Source organism: Podarcis pityusensis, assembly GCF_964106645.2.
Source record: "Podarcis pityusensis genome assembly, chromosome: 8".
Lineage (NCBI taxonomy): Eukaryota > Metazoa > Chordata > Lepidosauria > Squamata > Lacertidae > Podarcis > Podarcis pityusensis.
This window is the reverse complement of record NC_138033.1, coordinates 24,073,969-24,090,025: the sequence shown is the minus strand read 5'-3', so window position 1 is coordinate 24,090,025 and position 16,057 is coordinate 24,073,969. Positions and strand designations below refer to the sequence as shown.

At 44.6% G+C, this 16,057-nt stretch overlaps 2 protein-coding genes across 2 annotated transcripts in view; both read left to right on the top strand.

Annotated features, from left to right (window-relative positions):
- Nucleotides 1–3,469, top strand: part of CD164L2 (CD164 molecule like 2) — a 39,777-nt gene extending 36,308 nt beyond the window's left edge. The window contains exon 6 of the mRNA XM_081015806.1: nt 2,590–3,469. Within this exon, the coding sequence (XP_080871932.1) occupies nt 2,590–2,596 (7 nt within the window). The 3' untranslated portion in view covers nt 2,597–3,469. The remainder of the gene's footprint in view (nt 1–2,589) is intronic.
- Nucleotides 3,470–6,365: 2,896 nt separating this feature from the next.
- On the top strand, nt 6,366–15,717 carry LOC308482565 (ficolin-2-like). Its single transcript, XM_081015797.1, has 6 exons — nt 6,366–6,783; nt 9,144–9,179; nt 11,906–12,033; nt 12,767–12,896; nt 13,810–13,944; nt 15,411–15,717. The coding sequence occupies exons 1-6, from the start codon at nt 6,693–6,695 to the stop codon at nt 15,650–15,652; spliced, it is 762 nt and encodes a 253-aa protein (XP_080871923.1). The 5' UTR covers nt 6,366–6,692; the 3' UTR covers nt 15,653–15,717.
- Nucleotides 15,718–16,057: the final 340 nt, after the last annotated feature.

The following is a 16,057-nucleotide window of genomic DNA, read 5'->3' as shown; positions in this document are numbered from 1 at the left end:
GCACAAGGCCCTATACTTGCTTCTGCTTAGATGCCTTGCTGCACTAATCAGTTATTTCCCATTAGTGAACACATCTGAAGTCTTAACGTTCTTTAACTTGTGCACTGTTCAGGCTGGGGGAGGTGTTTAATGTGTGGAAAGAACAGGAGTAACAAAGAGCTCCACTTTAAACAAGATCAATCTCCCCCGTGGTGGTGTGTGCTTGTGCAATCCCACAGACGCAAATAAAAGCCACTGAATTTGGCCTCCCAGAAGAATACTCTGTTTTTTAAAAGAGAGAGAAAAGGAAGCAAGTAGGTTTCTTAGTTTGCTTGAAAACACTTGAACAACGGATGCTGCAGTCTTGGAAGCCTGGGGAATTGCAAACTTAAATTTCCAGTGAGGTGGGGGGCTGCAGCACCCTGGCCCTCCCCCATTATAGCAAAGTTCAAATAAGTTAGGTAGAATCAGGTAGGTTTGCAAAATTATGCAGATCAGTTTGTAGTATTTGAAGTCTTAGCACAAGTTTTTTTGGTGGGTGCGTGTGTGGGGTTTTGTTTTTAAAAAACCAAGGCAGAGAACACACCATCCCAAGTGATAGCACAGAATTTACAGGAGGAACAAGGAGCTGTTGCCCTCCTGAATATGTTGCTGGACTACGACTCCATCATCTCTGACCACTGACTGTGCTTCCTGGGGCTGATGGAGTCTAGCCATATCGGAAGGGCCTAAGTTGTCCTTCCCTGAGTGTAATCTGCGTGAATATCCCAGGAGTGGGTCTTGCTCTTCCCCTTCCTGGAGTGCATCTGTCCACCCACGAAACGGCATTTGAACTGTGAGAAGTGTCTAAACAAACACTGGACATTTACAGGATTTGGTCCTCCATGTGGGGGTGGAAACAGTGTCTTATTTTCAAGAGATGTCTCAACAGCAGGAGTGTCACCTCAGGTTTTCGTTTTGCTTTTCAGATGATGGGCTGGGAGAAAAGGGATAAGATTTACTGCAAAATGCAATGATCTCCTCTTGGATACCTTTTTAGCTGTCCCAAACAACAAGAACCCACGAACAAACCATACAATTAATGATAATTTGTTCTGATTACCTTTTTTCATACCACAGAATATCTAGAAATCTCTGTGCTTCTAAGGAATTTTTATATAAGGTCTGAAATGGGCTGGGTCGGGGGAAGAGAAAGTGTGATTTTCATCAAAACACAGAGAGGGAGACTGTTCTGAATCACGGCTCAACCATTCAGGGACTGAACTCTTGACATCTCCTTTGAAAGTACCCAGTTCCTTTCACTCATGTTCATGAGAGTTACTAATTCTTAAATTAGATTTATACCCTATTTCTCAGCCAAGATGGCTGAAAGAAGCCCATGATAAAAATCCATTGTAATTATAGTCTCTGATGTGGCATTGCTGATCTCCCTCCACAAGTCTCTGCATATCTGTCTTGTAAGACCCTGTATTATATGGGGGGTTTTTTTGTTAGTTTCCATTGCAGGTTTGGCTGGCCATTAGACACCCCCATGAGTGCAAATCTTAACATTAGAACTGGTCTGAGGCTTTAACACTGTAATCATATGCCTCAGGTGCACAACCTGTGCCCCTCCCCCTCCCAATGTTGTTGGACTCTGCCCCCATCAGCTCCTACAAGGGATGGTGGGAGTTGGAGTCAGAGAGTAGCTAGAGGGGCGCTGGTTCCTGGGCCTGATAAAACATCTGTTCAGAAATTAAGGCTGCAATGCTATACCCAGTTACCCAGGAGAGAAACCCACTGAGTTCAAAGATTCAGCGCATTCCTAACCATACCTCTTCAGAAGTATGTTCTATTGAATTCAGCGGGGAATGTCTTAGTAGACATGCTTAGGGTCGTTCTGTAAGAAGGTGAGTATAGAACTGCTGCCTGACAACAGTCTTTTCCATGTCTACTCAGAAGTAAGTTGCCTGGGAATAAGCTGCACTGAACACTGTTGGATGGAGCTAGTATGAACTGCGCTGGGATGGTCTTGTTCCCAACAATTTAATTCTTCTCTTCTGCAAAATTGGGTATCTAATTTGGTGCCCAAATGCCTCATATCTTGGATGTTACCATGTATTGATTTTTTTATCTGATGTTTCATATTTAACAGCATTCAGGGAGTGACATGCAATGGTACGGCACCTGATGTGGCGTATGTTTGATAAGATGCAATGGTGCATAGGTTCTGGCAATAGAGAGCCATTCACATTTCATGATGCCTGCCTGGCTAACTAGGGCACAGGGAGCAAGGTGCTAAGAAGTCTAAGTTGCTCTAATTCTGAAATTAAAACCCTAAATTTTCAAATTAAAGAGGTCTGCAAATAAAGATGTGAATGGTGAAGCTGGCAGTGCTGACACGTGCATGTCATGAAATCCAGCCATTCACAAATTACACAAGTTGCACCTTCCTGGTTTACCAGGTGAAGTTGTTTCCAGCGCTGAGGGGAAAGCAAGGGAGAAGTCGCTGTTACAGATCTGCCATTTTGGCTGAGCTAGGTGCTCCCCCTGCTGTCTGTTCTCTTGCCTGGTGAAGTGTTTTCCCCACCCCCCTGTGTTCCCCCCTTCTCATTTGTTCCATCACATTAGGATCTGATGGCTGATCTCCAGGGAGCTGCCTTGATAAGCGTTTCTCTTGCGGGAGGAGTTGCTGGAGAAGAGGAGGCTGCCTGTGGCTGCATTAGGAGCCAGGACTCTTTCCCTCTCTCTCTTCTTCAAATGGAGCTGCTGAAGTGGGAGATCTGCTCCAGACCTAAACAGCCTATTGTCACGATGGGTGATGCTTGGCTCAGATACCTGGACCCTTTAGACTTGCTGCGGAAATAGTATAAATATATACATGAGATACTAGCAAGCTCAAGCTGCAGGGATCTGTTTCGTATGTAACTGTGTGAGGTTAAGGACACTTTCAAATGATTGTGGGGTTTTCTTTCTATTTTTTCCCCTTCTGTGCAACCTGCTTTTGGTTGATTATCCTTATTCTAAGCCCAAAAGGCTCCTGCTTCAGTACCTGCCGGTCCTGTATATTTGTTCTTAAATGCTGCACCAAAAGTGGAATGTCCAGTGGAACTTGGGGCTACTTCACCCATGTGACTTCTTTCTCCCTCCACCCAATATTGTTTAAGCCAGATCACTCTAAAAGGTCAGAGTCTTATGCAGATGTCAAGACACTTGAGTCGCGATGTTAACTTCTTGCACAAGAGAGTTGGGGTGGGTCTTCTTCATGCTCGTTCTTGCGGGTGAGTTTCTGGCAGGGGAGTTGCGTCAGAGCAGCTGACTTGTTAACGCTGAACCCAACCGATGTTGGACTTCATTGGAAGTTGTCTGTCCATTAAAGAGTGGATCCTTCTAAGAGTCCAGTTCTCAGCTGCCTCCCTGGAAAAACAAAGAACACCCCTTACTGTGGAATGGCAGCAAATACAACGGGGGAAGACGCCTCTATAATAAAACAAAATATTTGTGGAACGCATTTTGTGTTTTTGTTATTGAACAGTTCGTACTTCTACGCATTTGGGGATAACTTTGATTATAGCCGCAATGTTGTAACCTGCCCTTCTTTCATCTGGTGCCATTGATATTTCGGACTCCCAACTCCCATCATCCACAGCGAACATGGCTGATGGTCATTGATTTTGGGAGTTTTAGTTCAACAGCGTCTAGACAGTACCAAGCTTGGGGAAGGCTGCTGTAATATTTGTCAGCTACTGCTTTTATAACATTATTCTACTGGAAAATTTGTTTAATTGAAATACTTCTAAGTGGCTTTTCTGTGCAGCTTGCAAGAGTGAAAATTTATGCATAATGTAAAAAAGAAAAGAACCCCTCCACACACATATCTTCTCTGTTCCCCCAACTGTCCAAGATAAAAACCAATACATGTACTCATTAAACCACTCTTCACAGCTCTGCTAACCCAGAGTCCAAGGCAGGCAGGACCTTACCACCACCCTAGTAACAACTACTTAATATTACTCTAGCTAAAGCTATTGAACCTGGGAGCTTCATATCGGATGATATGGAGGCAATGTGTTCTTGTTGCGCGAGTTCATTGGCTGTGTTTGGCAAAGCTGAGCAAAGAATGTATGTACTGGACCCTCCCCCCGAGAAGCAAAGGCACAGTGAAATATAGCAACTTGTTTCTTATTTCCTTTAAAGAAAAGGCTGTGCTCCGAGTCGTTTACCTTGATTATTTATTTGCAGTCTTCAGCCATAATGGTTCTCAAAGCGGTTTCAGGATAATAAAATCAGATTTATAGGTGGTCCCCACCGTTCTCGCTGTGATGCATCCCTGGAAATATATGCAAGTACTGGAAAAGGTACATTTCTACAACAGCATGATGGCTCTGGTCTGAGAGAGTGCCAGAGGGGAGAGGTTAGACCTTAGCAGCAGGAATGGATTTTGCGGGGGTTGGGGGGTTGGGGTGCCCATTAGTAAGCTCTGTCGACCTTTCACAGAGCCACTGTTTAAATTTTCCATAGTGCCCTGGATTGATACTTTAGGGTATATGTTCCTGAGCACTAACACTCCAACAGATCTTGTGTCCCCGTTAGGTTTCCAGGGGGGGTCACCAAAGTCACAACTCTGTTTCTCAATGCAGAACAGTTTCAGCTTCTCTGTGTCTTTTAAATGCAAACTGGATCAGATTTCTCTCTCATCCCCAGTGCTATTTTTCTAGAAAAAGAGGTGCCAGAACTCACCATGACCACCTCCCTCATTCTCTTAGAATGGCAATGGTGCCCACCTGAGAGGTGCTGGAACTGAGTTCCTGTGAGTTTCCCCTGGAAAAAAGCTCTGCTCCTTCCTAACAGAAGCCCACATATGCACATACTCATTAGTAGGGATGGGATTCGCAATCACAGACTGATGTGACAAGTCCCCCCCCCCCCCCCGCAATTCCCTAGGACAAACACTATTCATTTTGCAAAATGGTTCATAAAAACTCAAACAGGGAACCTTTGGACTATTCTTATCACCTAATTGGCTTTGATTCTTTGAAAAATTATGAGCCCTGTAAATGTAAAGCTTCTCATTACCCATTATCACCATCCATTTGTATGCCCCCAGAGATATTGAATTTTATCTTGAGTTGTGCACAATGTGAAGTCATCAAAACGCAACGTCCATTTCAGTTAGTTTTTACAGAATCATACCCAGCTTTTTAAAAGTGTATTTGGGTAGAGGAAGTTACTTGGATGTTGTTTCTGTGAATGTATCTGTCTATCTATGTATCATCTCTCTATCTATTATTTATTTATTATTTGCCACAAGAAGACTGGGAAAGAATCAAGGTGAAACAAATCATATGCACGTTTTGCTAGGAAGTAACCAGGATTGAACTGGATAGAATTAACTGCAGAATAAACATGCATTGGATCAGGATAAATGTTCTCCATTCCTAATTTATTCTCTCTTCCCCTCACCCCACGCTCTCTCTTTCCTTCCCTCCTTTTCCCCCCTCCCTCCTTTTCTCTTTCTTCCCTTCCCTGCACTTGGAGGCCAAGCCCCCATGGTGGTCTCTTGGACTTACTGCTATGTATAGCTGCCATAGCAAACCTCATCCTCTCTCTTCCCCTCCAAACCTGCTTTTAATAGTCCCCACTCCATGATTTAGAATACATTCACAGGGTGGTGTTTGCCCACAAGTGATATAGAAGTCAATGGGTATGGCATGAGACACTCAGACTAACACAGAAGTCTTGACTTTCCAGGCCAGGGTATGGGTTGTATTCATGAATTCTGTGTCCTTAAAAATATGCTACTTGCTCAATATAGAAAAGAAACACGAACCCCCCCCCCAAAAAAAATCCAGTAACATTTATATTTTAGGTGAAAATATTTACTGCCTGTCCTCCCCAATGTTAAAAAAGTCTCTGGGTTGTTTCCTCTTTCATGTGAGAAATAAATGAAAAACATCACATGATGAACTGAGGGTGAGAAATGAGAACCCTTGCGCAATTAAGAAATGACCTCTGTTTTCTTTATAAAGCTAGGCTTAAACCAGTAAGCTTTACGACCTCCCTCCGCCCCCAAGTGAACAATCCTGTCCTCATGCACTGGAGAGACAAAACAGATAAGAAACACGAGAACAAATGTTAATGGCTCCTTTAGCACCTCCATAAAACAGAGTTCAAGGAAATACACAGTTCGAGAAACAGTTGCAACATTATAATGCCATCTTCTAAACAGCTGCCCTTCAGTTTTGGTTTTTTTGGATTTTGTGTGTGTGTGTGCTGCAAAAAAAATCTCCTGTGAAAATGCCAACAGTCACTCGAAACCTGATCGGCTCATGAACATGCAAACAAGGAAAAGCTCAGTATCAAATTTGCCTTTTCTGAATGTTGTTTTCACCCCTACTCGTTAGGCAAATAGAAGGGGAAAGTCTTCTGCACAAAGTGAAGTTGTGCGTGCTACAGTTTCCTTTAAAGGAAGAAAGAGACTATTGATTTGAAGTCTGGCACACGTTATGCTGTTTGGGTGAGGCAAAACATGACCTCTTCACCACCTCTACACATACCCTCCGGGAAATGGGAAATTAATAGCCAATAATAGTTCTTTATTGCTGCTTTCTTGACTTGGAACCATGTTGGGAAATCTTCCCAATATAAGCCACCTGGAGTGTCATTGGTCCCAACGAGTCTATAAGGAGAGCAGGACAGGGAGACAGTGAATTGCACAGAGGAACAAGGAAGCCATGCGTCTGGAGCTGTGTTGCAGGGTTTTTGCAGTCTTGCTCTGTTTTCCCACCTGGATGGAGGCAACTGGTGATTCCAACAAATGCGCAGGTAAGAGATTTTAATTTCTTGCCAGTAAGTAAAGCCATTTTATACCATGTCAGGCCAATGGTCCTGCCAGCTCCATATTGGCAGCTCTCCATGATTCATATGGAGGGTGGGAGGCGAGTCCCCCAGTCGTACTTGGAGATGCCATGGTTGAGCTTGGGACCTTCTGCATGAAAAGCATGTGTTCCACAAATGAACCATGGCCTCTTCCACCCTTGGAGAATGCTGAACATCATACAAAGCTCATGATGGGAGGAGTGGTTTCTACATTTTTGTGAGTCGTTTCTACATACTTAAAGGTCGGCATATCCCTGGGTACACAGAAATATATATGCCTGTAAATTATTGTTTTTAAAAGCAAAACACCAAATGGTCTGATGAGGACCTTTGAACTTCTGAAAGCATTCAGGTGTCAGATGAGATTTTGTGGGAGGTGGAGACGGAAGAAGGAACTGGTGTGCTCAAGCCCTTAATAGTTTCTGGTAGATAAACTAGGGTTGGAGGAATGTGAGCTGAGAGGCTAAATAACTCAGCTCCCAGAATTATTTCAGTAGGATGAAAGGGGGGGGGCATATTTTCCAGCTGTTCAGAACCCCCACCCCAAGTTATAGCAATAGGTTTCAATCCTGAGTCCTAGAAAGGAAGGCAATGGAGCCTGGGAAAGGGGAAAGACAGTCGACTGTTTCCCTTTCCTGAAATTTCACACACACACACAATGGCTATAAAGTTTTCTGAAGCCCTGAGCAAAAGCATTCCTCTTAACAGGTGGGGATACACTGCAACATTTTGTTTCAGGTACCACCTGATATTTATTTATTTCTACCTTTTAAAAAAACAAAAGTTGAGTTTTTCTTTCCCACTTGATTTCCATCCCCCTCTGTGGAGTTGTGCTGTCCTTTGAACTGTGACACTGGTGCAGTGCCGACTACTAGTAGGCAAAAGGAGGTGACTGCCTCAAACAGCAGATGATAGGGCAATGGAAGCACCTGCCTGGCTGTTTTCCCCATGTCCCCCTGGTTGAAACTTTCTCCTCTGATAGAGTTGTCAGTGTCACATGGCCTGCCCTATACCCCTATATACTAAGCAGCCAGTCCTGGATTGTGCCCAGGGGTGTAAGTTTTTACTGAGCATAGCAGGGGTAAGGAACTCCTGGTCCGTGGGGCAATTTTGGCCCAGCACAGGTCCCAATTTGGCCTGTGGAGCTGTTTCCCCCGAACCATGCCCACCTGGGCCAATATGTAACATCAGGTGTGGCACAGTTAGGGATGCAGCTGGCACGGCTGCACATGCAAGTTCCCCATGGATAGCACAGCTGATCCTTGCAGAGAGAAAGGTTGCTCGCTGCTTGTCAGCTGATGGGCGGTGACTTCAAGCCTGCTGCATCAGGGAGGAACTGGATTGTGCAGCTGATCCCTACAGAAAGGGAAGTGTTGAGCATATAGGGATGGCAAAGTTCCTTGACCTGTGGTTCCCAATGACAGAATATCATGGTGACCTGAAAATGGGTGGTTCAAGGACACATTCCAGCCAGGCATAAAAGAAGGTGTGTAGCTTGTTGAAGACTGATGAGGGCCAGAAAAGAGAGGCTTCGAGGGCCACATGTGAGCCTCCCCATCGTTGAAACAGGGTCTAATTTCAGGTGGACACTGACATTAGCACAGAGGGTGAAATACTACATTTCCTATCTTTTCCCACAGAAGTGAAGATTGTGGGTCTTTCGGGTGATGAGCAGCTTTGCCTTCCTGAAGGGATGTCCTGGGTTTCCTGGAGTGGCAGGAACCCCTGAGAATCCTGGGAGCTGTAGTTTGTTAATGGTGCTCAGAGTTGTTAAGAGACCCCAATTCTCCTCACAGAGCTGCCGTTTCCAGAGTTCCCTGAGAAGAGGCATTGCTTGTTAAACCACTTTGGGGTTTCTAACTCTGTGAGGGGAGTAGGATCTGTCCCACCTCTTAAAAACAAACATTCCAGATCCTGGATATGCCAAAAACAGAAATAAAGAGAAGCATGGCAATCTTCAGTTTAGCAAAGCCAGGGATTGATTTTGGATGGCAGGTGTGAAACTTGATACCTGCAGCACTTGTTGGGAGGAACTTAGCCTGTAGACTCCCTTTGGTCTACCAGCTGACCTCATGGCTACAACATCAACCTAAGTTTTGTACACTCCCCCCACCCCCCTATTTCCCTCACCTCTCTACCCCACCCTTTATGGGTGACATCTGGAGAACTGGAAAGCATGCCACAAGTTTGTGACATTTGGTGAGTCCTAATCAAGGTATTGCCCAATTGTGGGTTTTGGAATCATTTCACCTTCAGTGTATTGTTACGATTTGCTTAGTAACAAGTTTGTTTTCTCTAAATATCAGGTGATCGGGGAGATCTTTTGGCCCTCTGCCAAACCGGTGAGTTTCTTTCTTGCTTCTCTTGGGAAATGCACCCTCTGCCATCTAGTGGCTCAACTTTATAATAATCCTCAAACTCTAATATATAAAATTGCAAGGATGTTGTCACGTTGCAGTTCAGTTTGCCCCAGACAGGTGGCACTGAGAACTACAGTGTGACGAGCTACTGGGCCATCCAGCAGGTGGACCAGTGGACAGAGATGCAGGTCGAGGTGATGTGAGGAGGAGAGGCAGGTGGACAGCTCAGGCAATTAACCTAGGTGAAGCAAAGGGGAGGGATCTGGAGAACAGAGATGAGGGTGGGCAGCCCAGGCAAGTGGCCCAGGTGAGGAAAGGATGAAGGAACTCGAGGACAGAGATGCAGGCAAGCCAGCAGGGGGCCCAGGTGAGTTGCAGAGACCTGGTGAGGTCCAAGGTTTTCTTTTGTGAGGTGCAAAGGGAGGGAGGAGGGGTTGGCCAGGTGTTTGGGAAGGAAGGTGGGGGCTGACAAAGTTCAAAGGAAGGGGGGCAGCAGTTGGTGAGTTGGAAAGGGAGGGTGTAGGGGGTTGGCGAGAGAAGCAAGTAGGGCTTCAACCCTAGTGTACTATATGCTGTTGTTGTTTAATCGTTTGGTTGTGTCCGACTCTTCGTGACCCCATGGATCAGAGCACACCAGGCACTCCTGTCTTCCACTGCCTCCCGCAGTTTGGTCAAACTCATGCTGGTAGCTTCGAGAACACTATCCAACCATCTCGTCCTCTGTCGTCCCCTTCTCCTTGTGCCCTCAATCTTTCCCAACATCAGGGTCTTTTCCAGGGAGTCTTCTCATGAGGTGGCCAAAGTATTGGAGCCTCAGCTTCAGGATCTGTCCTTCCAGTGAGCACTCAGGGCTGATTTCCTTAAGAATGGAAAGGTTTGATCTTCTTGCAGTCCATGGGACTCTCAAGAGTCTCCTCCAACACCATAATTCAAAAGCATCAATACATCATATAGTACACAAAGACAACAGTGTACTATATAATGATCCACAAACTGCCCCCAAATACCTACGCCATGGGTAGTCAACATGGTGCCACCAGGGATGATGGGAATTGTAGTCCAGCAGCATCTGAAGGGCACCACGTTGCCTACCCTAATTGCTTATGTGACAGTAGTTCCTCAGGACTGCCACGATAAGGAAGCAAGCCCATTGTGAGCTCTTCAAAGCCTCCAACAATACTCCTTTCTTCAAAGGCATAGGCAGACTTTGAAATCCCACAGCTTTTCTTCCTTCCTTTCATTCATTCATTATATATGGTTTAACATTCGCTTTTCGTGGTACGAAACGTGACTAAGCTGCTGATAAAATCCCAACATCATTAGGCAAAGCAGGGGCTGCTTCTAAATGCTTCAAAAGCTCCAGTGAATGAAGTTTCACACGCCTTATAAATGTAGAAGTGCTATAAAACATAGAGATAAAATGATGTCTCTTTTACCCAAGGGCCAGTTTAAAAACGTGGAGTAAAATTTGTAATCTGCATTAGCAACCTGTAGGAACACTTCTAGGCTAAAAGCAGACAGACTAAACAAGATCACTCTCACAAACACAAATAGCAAAATGAGAAACCCAGCTTTTGTGTGGACATTTTATAATCTACAATGTGAAAAAGGTGAGCTTTAAACTGTCGTAAGTAACAGTAATATTACATTAAACCAGAAGCTCCCAAACCTTTTTGTCCACTGCCCCCTTGGTTCCACAAACTCATCCCCAGTGCTCCCTACTCCACCCTATAAAAATATTTCTTCAGAATAGTGGTTTGGACAGCCCAATAGGGAAGATAATAACATAATAAAATTCACAACAGTCATAATTAATTGCACATTCATTCAAAATCCAATTAAAACCAATTAGTTAGATAATTCAACAAAACCAATGAACTTGATCCAGTGATACCAGCTTTTCAAAATCTCATTCACACTTCCAGCACTCCCCACCCTAGGTAATCCCCCCCCCATCCCCCCGGGGGTGGTACCACCCTCTTTGGAAACCGCTGCATTAAACAAGTGAAAATGAACCTATGGAGTGGTCTTAATGCACTGTCATCAATATCTGCAGATTTTTTCATTGGTAGCACTGATGTTATGGAATTCACTCCCTGCTGGTTAAGAGAGGCCCCCATCTGTATTGGCATTCTGCTGGCTTTTGAACTGTTTGCACAGGCATTCCTTTGACCTCTTGGCCTATTTAATTGGTGTTCTGGTTTAGCAGGATTTAATTCTGGATTTTAGAGTTTTAATTGGATCCTTTTATTATGTGTTTTGATTCCAGATGTTTATATCTGAGTGTTTCTCTCATTGGTTTTATACTTGAAATAAAAAAATTCCTACCTGTAGCACCTTAAAGACCAACTAAGTTAGTTCTTGGTATAAGCTTTCGTGTGCATGCACACTTCTTCAGATACACTGAAGTATCTGAAGAAGTGTGCATGCACACGAAAGCTTATACCAAGAACTAACTTAGTTGGTCTTTAAGGTGCTACAGGTAGGAATTTTTTTATTTCGACTATGGCAGACCAACACGGCTACCCATCTGTAACTGGTTTTATACTTGTAAACAGCTTAGAAGCCTAATTTGGCATTAAGTGGCATATAAATAATAATCATATAATGACATTTAATTGGAAGCTATGGTGGTATCCCTAGCTTGCTACATTTCCTGCCTCCATTGCCTTTCATCTTGCCTTTTGTCATTTGGCATATTCTCCCAGCACCAAGAAGCTGCAAGGAGCTGCTGAGCAAGGGGGAGTTCCTGAGCGGCTGGTACACCATCTATCTGCCAGGCTGCTGGCCCCTGAGGGTCTTCTGTGACATGGATACTGATGGAGGGGGCTGGCTGGTGAGTGGCTGCTTTGAGGTGAAGGCAGCGCTACTGCAGTGTACTACGCCCTGTATTGTTATTGGGATTTTTTGCTCCCGTTGGGTTTGATAATTTATTTATTAAACTTATTCGCCGCTTGTCATCTAAACGGTCTCCAAGTAATTTGCACTGAAAAAAACCATATACACAAATAACATAGAGAAGAAAATTCATGTAAAACATTAACATTCCATACAACATGGGGAAATCAAGCTCTCTCTCTGACACACACACACACACACACACACAGAGAGAGAGAGAGAGAGAGAGCGTGCAATGGAAAACTTTGTCATTACGCTAACATGAGAACACGGCAGTTTTTCCAACCCACTAACTAGCAGATTAAAATAAAAACACAAACACTGATACTCCTGCAATCCATAGCCCAGAAGTTGGCCCCCTTAAAAATCCCCTACCCATACCTTCCAACACAACGCAGCCCAAATCCAGGATCTCATTTTCCAGGTCTGCACTTCCATGCCTGTGAAACCTAGGGTGGGAAGCCTCTTGCACTCCAAATGTTGCTGGACTCTAACTCTTAGCAGCCCTATCAATAGCTAGGGGTGCTGGGATGTGAAGTCAAGCAACAACTAGAAGGCCATAGCCCCTGCCACTCAAACACTGGATGTGAGAGACTGAGTGAGAAAACAATACATTTACAGGCGATGTACTCATTTTTTCTGCTATGTTTGTTTCTATATCTCTTTCTCAGGTGTTTCAGAAGCGGTTGGATGGGTCTGTTGATTTCTACCGTACCTGGAATGACTACAAGAAAGGCTTTGGGAACCAGCTATCGGAATTCTGGCTGGGCAATGAAAACATTCATCTCCTGACACGGGACGGTAACCCCGCCTTTGATCTGGGGATAAGGGTGGAGGGGAAATTAGATTTGGTTTACAATGAAAGCTGAAGTTGCACAGCCATACCTTCACACTTCTCTGAACTTTGCAGTGCAGTTCTCCAGCTAAGTAATGTGTACAAAAAGTGCATGTGCAAGGGTAAAGACTGCATACAAATGAATGTATTAGAAACAACGTACAAAAGGGCATTATATTGGGGAAAATAGTGTGCATAAATGTGTATATTCGCACACAAATGCATTCATTCATTCAAAACTGATGTGAACATGTGGGGAACTGAACTTAGGACTGGAAATCTGAAAGAAACCAGAAAGGACATTTTTGCCAATCCCTATCTGGAAAAACATTCTTTCCAGGCCAGTAGCAGGGACCTGCTATGCTATTGTGAGCCTCTGGGAGGCAAAAGAGAGCTGTGTTTTTATTCCATCACAACAATAATATTGGATTTATTTGCAGCAGCCTATCTGTGCAGGATTTAAAAATACAAGGTCTCCACTACCCTCTTCCACCCCACTCTTCTGATAGCAGCCCCCAGCTCAAAATTTTAAGACACCCAGTGATGTGTTTTGATATGACAGGCGCAAGAACCATTTTTTAAGGCAGCCCTGTTTAGGGAAGCTTTTAATGTTTCATAGGTTATTGTATTTTAGTGTTTTGTTGGAAGCCACCCAGAGTGGCTGGGGAAACCCAGCCAGATGGGCGGGGTAATAATAATAATAATAATAATAATAATAATAATAATAATAATAATTTATTTTCAGCCTGAGGACCACGTCCCATTGTGGACAACCTTCTAGAGGCTGCTTTGGAAATATTTCTTGTGCCACATCACACGTAAGTTTTTCAAGTGTGCAAAAGGCAAAGTTGTGCTGAATTTCTGTCCTCTTTTCCTTAGGGGAGCACCAGCTGCGTGTGGACTTGGTAGACTTTGACGACCGCAAAACCTTTGCTCATTACCAGTCCTTCCAGCTCAGGGGAGAAGAGGAGAAGTATCAGCTTGTCCTGGGGCAATTCCTGGGTGGCACTGCAGGTGAGGGACTTCAAACCTGCTTTCCACACGCACTGTGACCAGGTTCGCATGCCGCTTTAAACCAGGAGTGGGGAACTGGACCTGGTCAGAGGCATTTAGTGCATATACTGGAGATAACGGATCTCTGATATCAGATGGCATCAGGTGACTGACAGGTCGGCATGGTTTGCCTAAAATGGTCGTCTGGGTGAAATGCAGAGGCCTGGTGGGCGGGCCTAGTTAGGCCCACAGGCCGAAGGCTCCCTGCTGCCATTTTAATTATAGTTAAGCTTACCTATGGTTTGAAGGTGAATGTGCAGTGCGCTGGTGCACCTGGTGAGATTTCTCCCTGCTTGCTCTGCTGTGAGCTAAGTCATCGTTTGAACTTGGGGTCATGATTTGTCTCTCTCCAAACAAACTAAGAACTTTAAGCAAGGTTTGTTCTTGGTTTTTTTGTAGGGGGGAAATAAACCACAACTCTGGGTTTGGATGAAACACAGAGCCAAACTATGGCTTAGCACAGTGGCAGCAGGAGCAGGGAGGAATGAAGGGATATGGCAGGCCAACAGTTACCCATCGCTGCTCTTTTCTAGCCTGCTGCGGGCAGATATATGGTGAATGTGGTGAATCAAGGATGATCCAACAGCTGTTGTACATGGAATTGGAGGGGAGGCAAATCTTGTCCTTTTCCTCAGGCAGCAAAATATATTGAGCTGGCCCTGTCACTTTGAAGACCAACATATTTAGTATTCACTCATTCCAGACCTGGGATTGCTGTTTTGTTACTCCAGCAATGGCTGCTGTTGGAAGTGTAACAGCAGAAATCATCCTGTGTGCAACTAAAGGGTTAATTCTGTTACTGTTAAAGTCAGCTAGCCAAGAGGGGAGGTGTGGCTTAGCAACTAGGCAGAGCAGCATGATGTTTGCTGAGGTAGCACATGCTCAGATTGGTTATGTTGGCCTGAGGGAGTTTTCCTCTGTATGTTTGGTTGACGTACAAGGCTTCTGCCAAAAGAAAGACAAAACCTCTCTGTTCCTTTCTCCTCACATTATACACTGCTTTGTTCAATTTCCTCAGTAAACAGTTATCAGGATTTCTCTTTTCACTGCACTCCATTTGCATTATTTAAGTGACTTAGCTAGATCTCCAGCTCCTGACAGGACACATCACTGGCACCTTACCTGTCCCCACCCGTTCCTAGAGCTACCATTTAAATTTCCTACAGTGCCCTGGAGCCGTACTGCATTGGGGGCACTGTGGGAAATTAAAGTGGTTGTTCTCACACCCTGCAGCCGCTCAATGCTGATCAAAGGGCTGCTTCTCCTCTCAACCAGATGAGCCCACTAGGGCCTACTGACATGGAAAAGGCACTTTGACCGAAGCTCCCTCAGGCACTGATGCTGTGGGGGGCGGGGAGAGAAATGTAATGGGCAGCAGACAAAGGAAAAAAGAGAGCACTTTTACACCCCCTCTTTCTGCTCTGCAGGTGACTCCATGACCTTTCACAGCGGGCTGCGTTTTTCCACCCATGACAATGACAATGACACCGGGACACAGAACTGCGCTGTCACTGTGCATGGAGCTTGGTGGTATGCCAACTGCTATAAGTCCAACCTGAACGGAGGCTATCCTATTGGTGATCGGAAAGGGCAGACCTATGGCATTGACTGGGCAACTGGCAAGGGCGTTGGCACCTCCTACAAGCGCACAGAGATGAAGATTCGCTAAAGAGATCCCATTTGAGGCCTAGAAAGCAACCAAAGGGAATGATTAAAGCAAAAATTAAGCAGCTATATGGGTGTTTGTGTGTCTCTTCATTTTGCATGAGGGATTATTCTGCTTCCAAAATCTGTTCAAGCTTTTAATAGGTGAGGGTGAGGCTCCATTAGGGCAAAACGTTTACTGTCCATACTGAGGATGCCTAAGAAGCAAGAAATTTCAAATCACAAAGGCCAAAATCGATAATAATAAAAATACAATCCAGCCCAAAGTACCTGGTTTATTCAACAAAGTGCTCAAATATTGAAACTGCAGCTAGCTATTTATTTATTTGCTTGTTAGCTACTTGATCAAAGAGCTCTCTAAGCAGTGTGCAGATAAAACACACCTAAAGTCTAGATGGCCGGTTAGAAT

Coding starts and splice junctions, on each gene's coding strand:
- LOC308482565 (XM_081015797.1), top strand. CDS start 6,693: ATGCGTCTGGAGCTGTGTTGCAGGGTTTTTGCAGTCTTGCTCTGTTTT. Junction 6,784..9,143: donor TGATTCCAACAAATGCGCAG/GTAAGAGATTTT, acceptor TCTAAATATCAG/GTGATCGGGGAGATCTTTTG. Junction 9,180..11,905: donor TTTGGCCCTCTGCCAAACCG/GTGAGTTTCTTT, acceptor ATATTCTCCCAG/CACCAAGAAGCTGCAAGGAG.